This window comes from Rhea americana, unplaced genomic scaffold (assembly GCF_003343005.1).
Source record: "Rhea americana isolate MKP2758 unplaced genomic scaffold, rheAme1 scaffold_253, whole genome shotgun sequence".
Lineage (NCBI taxonomy): Eukaryota > Metazoa > Chordata > Aves > Rheiformes > Rheidae > Rhea > Rhea americana.
The window spans coordinates 292063-304859 of NW_028186372.1; the positions used below are offsets into that span (position 1 = coordinate 292063).

The 12797-nt window shown below is 39.0% G+C and overlaps 1 protein-coding gene across 1 annotated transcript in view; it reads right to left on the reverse strand.

Annotated features, from left to right (window-relative positions):
- The window catches only part of LOC146594657 (uncharacterized), a 125586-nt gene that overhangs the window by 107921 nt on the left and 4868 nt on the right, over nucleotides 1-12797 (reverse strand). The window contains exon 2 of the mRNA XM_085307122.1: nucleotides 8264-8374. Coding sequence (XP_085163248.1) covers nucleotides 8264-8374 — 111 coding nt within the window. The remainder of the gene's footprint in view (nucleotides 1-8263; nucleotides 8375-12797) is intronic.

Genomic DNA, 12797 nt, shown 5'->3' on the forward strand with positions numbered 1-12797 from the left:
AGAATCTTAGCGGCGAAGATGGAAACAGAGTAAATGGGATGGACAAGAGACCTGGTGCGGGGTAGCACTGTCAAGAACTAAAAAAAAGACAGGAGCTGGAGAGAGGAACTGAAAGCAAAAGAAAACAGTAAAAAAAACACTGTTGGGGGGGGGGCTCTCTAACTATGAGAAGACAGTCCCCCATAAATCACAGAAATGAACTCACACTTCATGAATCTAATCATTCCCTTGCTGTACAACCCACTGACAGTGCACCCACTAGTGCCTGCTTCCTACAGATGTCAACAACCTTGTATWCAGTTACTTCCCTACCTCAAATGGTAGCTGTCAACATTGACTGAAAAAACTCAGCTATTCTGATAATCTACATTGAGGTAGCRTCAGTATGATTTTGCACGTGCAATTTCTTTTAAATTTTTTAATTAATTGTATCAAAAGCTACATTGAAATTATATTTTGAAAGACATGAACTGCAAAATTAGAAAATGTCCCTATGAATCTAAATTCATCCTGGTTACCTGCATCTAAACATTTCTTTAACACAGCTTAGTGGTCTGCTATATATGCATACACTGCACAGAAAACTACCTGTCATGACTGGATGATATATAATCAGAAACATTGTATTTKATTTTCTTTTTGAAAGCAAAATCAGTAATCTTCAATAAATCAAACAACTTAGCTGAAGCTTCATGGTAAAGTAAGATATAAAAATAAGAACTCTTGGATCTATCACTAATGRGATCTTGAAGCTTTTTCATTCATTTCCTTCCTTGCAGGATAAAATGCAAAGTCTATCTCCTTTTTAGCCCATGACAGATATCAAACTTACGAAACTAGGCAAAGGGGTATCTAGAGAGTGATCTTGAGTTGTTTGCTTCTTTTCTTATTCCTGAATGACGACTAGTATGATTTGGGCTGTAACTGTGAATTTTTTTGTTTATGTGGCATTATTAAAAGGAGTATAAGCTTGAAACAGTTTCTCTTAAAACTACTATAGAAACTYAAGTATTTCATGCAGAATTAAAGAGAAAGAGGATGCAAATATATCTCTCTCATCTGAACGAAAAGATCACAGCCTTGGCATATGCTCTGCACAGAGTACATGTGTAAACCCACAAGTACSCAGACACAGATTAAGTGGTCTGAGCAAGGTAATAAAAGGCAGATTCCTACATCCTTCTCTGCCTTGAATTCACCGTGCATTATAGTGATGACGTGAGGCTTCATTAATGCTTAAGATTAAAAAAAAAAAGAAGAAAAAAAGAAAAAAGTCAATTTTGACTTCTCATTTTTAYAATGTATAAAAACACTTTTAAGAAATCATTCTGAAATAAAAATCAAAGTGYTCCAATTGAAAAATTTTGAAGGAGAATTTTCTTCCGTTTTTAGAACAGAACATTTCAATTTCTCATTGACATGTTCCCACAGAAAGTCTTAATTATAATGAAACAGTACTTTCTGTGGAAAAACGTGCTGTCAGAAAACCACTGACCATTTCAGTTTCAGATTTACTGCTGAAAAGGTTTGCAGAATTACCACCTTCTGTTGCTGGAACCATGCTGAATCTTGCTAGCCGATGTACCTTTAAAGCTTAACAGGTACTTTTYTCCTTGGCCAGCAGATGGCAGATTTTCTACCACTAGATTTTTATGATCTCCGTATTAGGATTTTGTGATTGCCAATAAAGGTTTATTATGTTTAACATTCAGCATGCCGTCTGTGTTAGTAACATCTGTGTAATCTCTGTATTAAATGCTGGAGCTCTCTCAATAGCGCCCAGAAAAAGTTTGCCATTTTGTTACTATGTGCAAGGTGTATAAACAATGCTCCAAGTATAATTAATTGTAAAAAATAACAGACAGCCCTGTAGTAGAAAACATTGCATTATGACTGATACAGATAATCAGAACTGGGAGTCTGAAATGTGAAAATATGTCTGAACTAACACTTTGTTCATAAAATTGCTGAGAGTCAGAGCCACCTGATGGCCATTTTACTGCTGTCAGGATTTAATGTGCTGTCTTTTCTGTTACTCATTCCATCAGCTGCAGAGAGATAAAACACGTCTTTTGACTGTCGTGTGAAAAAAATCTTCAGTTTTACTACTGATAGCGTATCGGGTTTTTACTGYAATTCAGACATGACCTTTTACACTCAGTAATTCTGGTCATCCTCTCATGCAACGTGCATGCAGTGTAACTGTACCCATGGATTACCCTGCCTTACAGGCACTTGGAAACAGAAAGTGGGGAGAATTTGCCCTCTAAATTAGCATTTGGTAAGATGTGAGAACCCATTTCCTCTTTTGTTTTCTTAGGTCTTTCAGCCAGCAAGGTAGTTGTTCCCAATTTAGGAATCACAGCTCTGAGGATAAAATGGAGCTAAATTGCTACCAAATTAGAAATGACAACACTGCACAGCTACTGTTGTATAGACAGAACTGTCCCAAATCTGGCTCATATTCGTAAATATTCCTACAAAATACTGGAGATTTATATTTTCAATTCAGCAACCAGCTACTAACATACCAGCTGTAATTTCACTGTGTTAACAGGACTGTATCAGAATAATTCAGCTTCCACAATTTTAGTGAAGCTTGAAGTGAAGTTGGTTTGGTAAAATATAATGAATAATACAATACTTACTTCTACTGCATTCTAAAAAGAGCGGCAGGCTGCTTTAAGAAGGAAACMGTGAAGGTTTTCCTAACTGGGTAAGGCATGTTGCTATTACGAATACTAGTATTACTGCTGTTACTAAACTGCTTTCAATTTGCAGCTCAGTGAAAACCCAAATGTTAGCTTCAAAGCAGTAACTCCTATAAGTACGGAGCAACAGAGATCATGGAAACATGACACTGATTCTTTCCCTTCTGCCATGAATACTGATACTGCTAATTCACAAATTGAAGACCAGGCCTTAAACTGCTCCTCTCACACAGCAGCAAACTGCTTACCGTGCTGTTTCAGTTCAAAGGGACTCCCAGAGAATCAGAACTCCCCCCAGAGTCCAGATTCATGCCAAAGCAGTATATTTGCCTTAAAATTGAAGAGCTTGAACCCAAAAGGTTTAAGGGGAAGTTACTATAAAAATTCAGTAAATGATTCACTGATCTACTTAAAACAGAAGCACTAATGAACCACTTGGCCAGAAATGGAAAAATAGTTGTGTGAGCAAAAAACAAGGAAATGAAAAAACAAAACTGATTAAGGCAGGAAACAAATGAGGGTGTCCCTTTTATCCAGGAAGATATTTTTAACTGAAACTTAGATTGTTGTTAAAAAAAAGGGGGGAATAAAAGCATAACTGGGTAGGTAAGAACAGGCTACTATTGATTTCAAGAAGGAATATAATGGTCAACAGCAGAAAGGTGGGAGCCATCACACATTGAAACAATGAGTACGACCAACGTRCCCAAATACTACAGCTCAGTAACTTTATACGTCATCCAGACGCATGTAAAGAAATTTTAATGACATAGGAACATTTTTCTATTTCTTATTCTAACCTCTAGGCAGTTCTGCAGAAATTACTCTCTTGCCATTCAATCCAACAGAAAAAAGATTAATCAGATAAACTATCACAGAGAAATAAATCTATTATAGATGAATTCACTTCATTTACACATGCCAGCTGTTCCACTTGCTGCATATTAATTAAAACAGTAGTAATACTCACAAAAAATAAAATAAAAAAAAGGGTAAGAGCTAAAATGGGACACACCTGCATTTCCCAGGAATCAATCAAGTATTGACAATATGCTTTGTGAAAAAAACAGTTCCAGAAGGTGTCTAGGAGAACTCAGACTGGTCACTTAAAAACTCCTGTGACTGCTAAACTAAAAAAATCTTGTTTGAGCACAGAGGCCTGATTTTAAATTGTGCTGAGCAGCCAGTGCTCCCATTAACTTTAAATAGCACTGTGGATGCCAGCACTTCTGAAAAAACAAGCCTTAGAGCACTGAGCCAAAGCCTATGGTGTAGAAAACACTGTTACCTGGAAGAGGCAGAGCTGTACACTGTGCATTGCATCACCTCCTGGGACATAGAAAAAAGTGATTACAGAGCATAGAGTCATAGAACCATAGAATCAGTACGGTTGGAAGAAACCTCTGGAGATCATCTAGTCCAACCTCCCTGCTCAGCAGGGTCACCTAGAGCATGTTAGACAGGGTTGCATCCAAGTTGGCCTTGAAGATCTCCASAGAARGAGACTCCACAACCTCTCTGGGYAACCTGKKCCAGTGCTCCGTCACTCTCACAGGGAAGAAATTCCCCCTCACGGYCAGGCGGAACTTCCTGTGCTTCAATTTCTGCCCATTGCCTCTTGTCCTGTCACACGGGACAACTGAAAAGAGTTTGTCCCCGTCCCCTTGATACCCTCCCTTCAAGTACTTACACACATTGATAAGATCCCCCCCCTCAGTCTTCTCTTCCCTAGGCTAAAGAGGCCCAGCTCTCGCAGCCATTCCTCAAAGGGCAGATGCTCCAGCCCTTGGATCATCTTTGTAGTCCTCCACTGGACTCTCTCGAGTAGCTCCATGTCTCTCTTGTCCTGGGGAGCCCAGGACTGGACACAGTACTTGAGATGAGGTCTCACCAGGGCTGAGTAGAGGGGCAGGATCACCTCCCTTCACCTGCTGGCAACACCCTTCCTAATGCACCCCAGGAGACCATTGGCTTTCTTGGCCACAAGGGCACATTGCCGGCTCATGGTCAACTTGTCATCCACCAGCACTCCCAGGTCCTTCTTTGCAGAGCTGCTCTCTAGAAGGTCAGCCCCCAGCTTGTCCTGGTGCCTAGGGTTATTTTTCCCTAKCTGCAGCACTCTGCACTTGCCCTTGTTGAACCTCAGGAGGTTCTTCTCTGCCCAGCCCTCCAGCCTGTCCAGGTCTCTCTGAATSGCAGCACGGCCCTCAGGTGTGTCAGCTACTCCTCCCAGCTTGGTATCATCMRCAAACTTTCTGAGGAGGCACTCTGTCCCCTCATCCGGGTCATTGATGAAGAAGTTGAAYAKCATGGGACACAGTACTGAGCCCTGGGGGACTCCACTAGCCACAGGCCTCCAACTGGACTCCACGCCACTGAKGACGACCCTCTGAGCTCTGCCTTCCAGCCAGTTCTCAATCCATATCACTGTCCACTCGTCTAACCCACACTTCCTGAGCTTATCTAGGAGGATGTTACGGGAGACAGTGTCAAAAGCCTTGCTGAAGTCAAGGTACACAACGTCCACTGCTCTTCCCTCATCTACCCAGMCAGTCATTCTGTCACAAAAGGCTATCAAATTGGTTAAGCAGGATTTCCCCTTGGTGAATCCATGCTGGCTACTCCTGATCACCTTCTTTTCCTCCATATGTCTGGAGATGACATCCAGAATGAGCTGTTTCACCACCTTTCCAGGGATGGAGGTGAGGCTGACYGGCCTATAGKTGCCTGGGTCCTCCTTCCTGAAGACTGGAGTGACACTGGCTTTCTTCCAGTCCTCAGGCACCTCGCCAGTTCTCCAGGACTTTTCAAAGATGATGGAGAGCAGCCTGGCAACAACATCCGCCAACTCCCTCAGTACCCGTAGGTGTATTCCATCTGGACCCATGGATTTGTGGATGTCTAGCCTGCCCAGAAGGTCTCTAATCCTATCCTCCTCAACCAAAGGAAAGTCTTCCCTTCTCCAGACTTTCTGCCTCAYGTCCAGGCTCAAGGGGGCTGCCCTAGTAACCCTCAAACTAGCTGTTTTATTTGGGGATATTTTGGGAACTGATGCAGCTCCTGGCACTGATCACAGCAACACTAGTGGCTTAACAGCATTTTCCCTGCCCCAAATATAAAAACTAAAGTGTTTTGGGCAACGTTTTGCCATACTTTCTTTTCTTGACCAATACTGATGGTCTAAACCAGATTTAAGAAGCCCCAAAAAACAGCACAGAACTGCAAGGTTTCCTTTCTTCACAGTTCTGTGCAAATGTATAGACAGATCATTATATTTACAAACAACTCCTCTGTTTAATTTAGCTTTAGATCGAGTCACTTTTCAACCTTAAGACATTAAAGACGCCTTTGAAACCTTCCCTAAAGTTGATAGATGTAGACTGTATTAGACACAGTCTTGCATGGTTTAGATTCAATATGGAGGTTCTAATACATCTGCAGTCCTTTTGGCACACTGGATGCAGTTAATCAGCCAAGACATTTCTGTATTAGCACTACTCTAGCTCTTTCCTCTTTCAGCATATATACATATTACTCACTATCAGTTGGAACCAATAAATATTCATACTCATATGCAAAAAAGAGTTACTTGAAACATATCAGAATAACCTGTCAATTAGCAACATGGATGCTTTTGGATACCTATTTTTATCAATGAAGAATTACATCGAATGAGTCCAAGACTGCAAACAAGATTGGAATTAATTTTAGTTTGCATAGAGCTCATCCATTTCTTCCTGGACAGCTGTTCTATTCAGAGTAGTCTACTATATGTAAAAGAGTGAAACTCAACCAAAATATTGACTTGGATCTCCGAAGAACCCAAAYATGTTCAATCCACAAGTTAGGAGAAGTTTTCTGAAATTCAGAGTCTAAAGCTTTGTGGATCCCAATCTTAACACAATTATTCACTCCWGCAAAATATGAACAATTGTTTGGAACAGAAGATGACTAAAAACATTGTGAAGCCAAATCACAACCATTAGTGTTATGAGGAGTTGCCTCAACCATGGATTAGGACCTGATCTTTATGTGCTGGCTCAGGGGACCCAGTCAAATCTTAAACACGATGTCTTAATGACTGAAGTAGATATTGTGCTATACTAGGTAAAAATAATGGTAGTACAGATAGGCTGCAGTCAGCATTCTTAAGACGAGCCTAACTGCTAAAAAATACATTTAAACATCCAATTCCTCATGACATGCCCTTGAAATGACTATTGATGTATTCATGATCAATATACTTGGCCCAGTGACACTCACAATTGAGAAATTACATATATGGTCTAAGTGTTGTAATATCAGAGAATGGTAATTTCTCAGGAAGAGACTGTAATGTTAACAAAATTAAGAATCGCTAATACAGTTTTATTTATTTGTAACCTGAATTGCAGACTCTGGATCAAGATAACAGGCTGCTATAGGAAAAATTCATTCTGACTCAATCCTCAAACAAAGACTCCAGAAGAAATGGTCAAACACAAAGTGCCATACAAGAAATTGTAAGGAAGGGCTGTTCTACCCAAGCACTCAATAATACAGTGATCAGATGGTCAAGTAATATCAACATACTACTTATATAGCTAAGACTATCATCATTCTCACTGTATTTAGTGTATCTTCTAAAAATTTCATTCTCCCCAAGGCCCCATTATGCAAACATCACAGTCATGTCAGGTTTGCTGCACAGGGCACATGGGTTCAGCTTATCTCTGAAAGAGCTGAAATACAGACAGAATCAGCAAGGGAAGGACATCAGAAAGCTGCAATATGTAATAGGCAAACTAAACAGATGTAGAAACATCAGCAGCAGAAGAAGCTTTTGGGATGAGCACTTTGCAGATAATTCTGAAAATATCACAGAATCTTACTCTACAAAGCTCATCCCATTCACAGGATTGTCCCTAAAGCAAGTCTGCTGTCAGTTCTGTATTTACAGAAACAAACTTGAGTATTCTTGAGTATCTAACACTTACCTTTCAGTTATTATACATTTTCACATAAAATGCATCTACTTAAAGCATATGTGAAGATCAATTTATCATAATAATCTTGTTGTAAATATAGTTATTTTAAGTTTTACAGTACTATGCAGCTGAATGCAGCAACTGATACATTGTAATACAGACAGAATTCATCTGAATTCAGATTACACTGAAAATTTTTAGTATAACTTTTTTTCTTGCTTATCTACCTACTTAGTTTTTCACAGCTGTCTTTACCCAACAGAACAGTATTAATGCCAAAGTAATGTCAAAAAGCAGCTATCTTGAAGCAGCAGTGACTATTTTCTAAATGATAAAGTTGCTCTTCTTCCTTCCTTCCTTCCTTTGCAGTATTTCCTTCTGAAAGCATGGGAGTGTGCTTTTTTGCTCATCACTCCTGCTACCCTAAACAACCGATAGGTTTGTTCTTCTGCACCAGCAGTTCTGCTCATGAACACTGAAACTGGATTTCCTTTTTTAGACTGCAAGGACGCAGACCTTCTTCCTCTTCTCCCTCCCCTTGCCATCCCTCCCCCTCCTACTGTCTTTGCTGTGCCCTCATCTTACCTTCAACAGCAGAAGAAATCCATGCTGCAGTTTTTTCGTCGGCAGCAGCTCTATGGCAACAGCAGCTCTGAGCCAGCAGTCCTCTACACCTCTCACTTTTTTTCTTCCATTCTGCATGAAGATACATRGTTTGTTAGCCAAGTAAATTAACAAAGACAATTTTGATTTGATTTCAGATTAAAATGTGCTCCCGGGGATACCAAGTTTTATTCCCAGAAGAGCTGAATATTAACAATGAAAATGAATAGTAGTAAAGCAAAATAGAAAATTCCTCTCATGTAATGAAGATAAGCTATATAAAATCATCTTTGTGATGTTGAGCTTTGATGGCCAGTAATATGAAAAAGGAAAACTCAGAGCTTAAGGTATACAAAACATCGTATCCAAATGAGGTCCTGAAAGCTGTAAATAATTTGTTGGTTTTTGACTGAGTCTTTATTCAATATTAAGACATACATGAAATTGGTGGTTTGTTTAATTCCTGCTGAAATAGAAGGAGAAATCCTGTAGTCTTGCCATCCATGGAAAAGTGTGTATCAGAGTGCATTTGGAAACAATAATACAAGCTATGAAGGATGAAAAAGCAAGCAAGGAAAGAACACCAGTAACTGGGCTGGCTACAGAATATCAGTAGCAAAAGGTTGCTTGGAAATGAGGATTTCCTCTATTTTTCTACTTTTAAATTAAACAGAAAAAATGGACTATGAATAAATGCAGAATACAATAGCAAATAATTGTGTAAGATTCAGAAATATATTATCAGAAACTGTTAAACAAAGCTACCTAGTAGAAAACTACTTTGAATAGAGGTATGTTTATTTTCTTTATTATTGATTTCAAAAATGCCAATATATTATAAATTGATTATTTTCAAGACAGGCCTGAAGTAAATTAACTAGTATATTTCAATAATTCAACACAAATTCTTACTTCTGGCTTCTGCTGTGCAATTAACAGAGGTTTCTGGTTACTGCCAGTTGCTGTGACATGAAGTGAAGACCTTGGATTAGCAAAAGCAATGCCACATTTACTTCTGGCTAAAATGATGCGATCACCTGCATCCTGTCAGTGCTTACATTAGTGGACGTCTGTCCTTGGCATCAATAAACGCCGGGAAAATCTGGACAGATATTCCTGGGTGCAACCTGAAATGAAAAGAATGGATTTCTTGTCTTGCACCTTATATATCCATTTTTGTCTCATGTGGTCTTAGACATTCAGCCCACAAAATAATATATAATGGCATTCTGGGATGGCTTAGAGCACAAAGGATTGATAAAGGACTGGCCTACACAGGCCCTCTAACACCAAAAACAAACTACAAAAAGCAGAGTAGAAAAGTTACAGCATAATGCCCTGGCAGCCCACCTGCCAGCTTTAACTGCAGAAGTAAAACACTGTAAAAGAGAAAAGCCTTAAATATTATTCCCTCCCAAAAAATCTAAAAGGGTTTAAAAGAAATCATTGATTAAACAGGTCCCAGTGTTTACCTTGATTAACTTTTTTTTAACATTTATCTGGGTAAATGTTAAAAAGTCAGTGCCTCAGCTCCCCATGTCGCACTGACTGCTGTAATCTGAAGCACAGTGTGCACGGCCATCAGCCATCCCAGTCTTGAACAGTTTATAGGCTGGGAGATCCTGCTAGAACAGGAACATAATTCCCATTTGGACAGGCAGGTGACACTAGGGCAAAAAACTTAAAATGACAATCTACAGTCTCACACTGAGCCAGTACCATGACAGAAACAAAACTCAGGAGTCTGAACTACCAATGCCTGCAGAAATAACCAGATTCCATTTTGTTATAAAACTTAAGGTCAACAGAAACTTACATTTTGTAGAAATTAAAGTTTACCTTGAGGCAATATCTCTGTCTACATAGTTCACTTTATTAATGTCAAAGTATTTACCTTTATTGTTAGCGTTTACGAGTTGGAGCAAGTTCTATAAACTGCAAAATACTTTGTTTCAGACATTAAAATCTTCTGCTAAAGAAGGGGCCAGACTTCGGTCAAATTTGCTCACATAGAAGGCTGGACATGGAGAGAAAAGGTCTACTGTGAAAGAACAATGAAGTAATTTCTGTAATATCTTAATCTTGCTGTTTAGAGAAGTACTTGTTTTAAATATTCCAACAATAAAAGCCTGGCAAGACACTTGTACCTAAGCTTTCTGTGCAATCCTTTATCAGTTGATAAAACTAAGCCATTTTGTTGTCACTAAGCTGAGAAGGGCCCCCATAACTCATACCACTGTACACGAATTCAGAAAAACACATTGTGCCTGGTTTGATATTAAAAAAAAAAATAAAAAAAAAATACAATTTGGACAGGAAAGAACAGTCAGACGACTTTGTCTCATAAGCCAGGATACAGAGTGTATGAATACCTACCAAGGTAGGAATATCAGCAATAAAAACTAAAGATCTTCATTTTACTATAACCTGATCATGTGAACATACCTATATCAAAGCAAAGAAATATTTTGCCTCTTCGGTGTTTTCATCTTGGTTTAGCTCACGTGCATTAGTCCCCCCCTCATAAAAACATAAACAACACTTATCTCTTATCAATGAGGAAAGATTCTCAAAAATTAACACAGAGAATAGGTCAGCCTATAGTGGCTGTCCCAAAAATGAAGTGACTGAAATCACTGCAGCAATTAAAAATCTCAACCATCATAAGTGCATTTCAAACTGAACAGTCACGAGAATAAATAAATTACATCAATGGTTAACCAATATCAGAAGGAAAAACATGTCAACAACTTTATTGTTTTCAAAAGAATGCATATGCTTAAATTACTTTTTCTCAGAATGAGAAAAAATGTTTTTTGCACATTGTGTCTAACAGAAATACATGACACACAGCATTTCATGGTAGTGTAGAAGTCTCCCAGTTGACTTGCAAACTAAATGCAACTACAGTACTCTTTCAGGATGTTATCAGCAGCTGCCACCTGCTTAATCTCTCCAGCTTTTTCTCTTGCAATAGAAAGAACAAACTCTGCCATGAAAGTATGCGTACAACCTTTATCAAAGACTTTCTAAGCATCCTCCCATTACAGATCTCAACGTTTTTCAAACATTTGCCCACACATAACATCTGAGGCAAATACATTACCCCCCCACCTCCACTTCACAGAGGAGAATACTGAAGTGCAGACAAAGATTTGATTTTATTCCAATAAAAATCTATGGCAAAAGTCCAATCAATATCATCTGTGCAGCTTTAGTGCTAAAATTACCTGACTGTGGTCACATTTTGAAGTCTGTAACAGAGAACAGAGCTAAGCTGACTCCATGCCCTGGGCCCAACTACAGACCTTAGTAACTGTAAGAATATAAACTCAGTCAAGGAGAATATTCAAGACTTTAAACTATGATCATTGACTTTTACAGTATGCAGAGCATTGAATGACTAACTACAGAAAATCATAGAAAGAACGATATTTTTTTCTATTTCAAGTACTTAGGTTGGGATTTTACTGTGCCAACATTCTTCCTATTACCTGAATAGTTACTGAAACTGTAAGACCACCATAAATGATTCCCTTTGATAGGTTTCTTATTTAGTATTTGTTTGAAGTATTAACAGTAATTTACAAACTTCTTTTAAGAAAGAAAATATTCATTTGCTAACTTAATATTACCTTTTTTATTAGCAGCCCAATCTAACGCTGTCTGAAATTAACAGAAAATTTCTCATTAGTTCAAATAAAATTGGATCAAATGATATCTATCTACTGTAAATGTAAGAAATATTTAACCTTCCTCAGTTCTCTAAATTTTTGGCCCTTTAGGAGATAGCTGAGAATCCCAGGTTCCACTAAGCAACAAAATTAGGCAAAACTGAAGTAAGGACCCTCCTTGGAGACCAGTGCTCAGAAGCTATTAGTGAGTACAGGAGCACAAGCCACAAATCACCACCTGTACATTTCAAACCAGGGACTCAGCTGGCAGGCAAAAGGTCCTATCCAACCTACGCTCTTCACTGAAGTCTCAATAGCTTAACTAGATTGGGCACATGGGACAACTAAATTAACTGAAGTGGCCTAAATCCCACTGGCTTTCCATAGTGCTTGGCTCCTAAAGCATTTAAGCATTTTTGAAAACATTTCATATTGGTATAAAGCACAACTATTCACAGAAACAGGGAGTCACAGAATGGTTGAGGTTGGAAGGGACCTCTGGAGGTCATCTAGCCAACCACCTGCCCTACCCAAGCGGGGTCACCTAAAGGACTTTGTACAGGGTTGCATCCATGCAGGTTTTGAATATCTCTAGAGAAGGAGCCTCCACAATCTCTCTGGGCAACCTGCTCCAGGGCTCTGTCATCCTCACAGTAAATAAGTTTTTCCTCATATTCAGATAGAACTGCCCATGTTTCAGTTTGTACCCCTTGCCTCTTGTCCTGTCACTGGGTACCACTGAACAGTCTAGCCCCATCCTCCTGACACCCTCTATTAAGATACTTATACACATTGATAAGATTCCCTTTCTGCCTTCTCTTCTCCAAGCTAAACAGACCCAG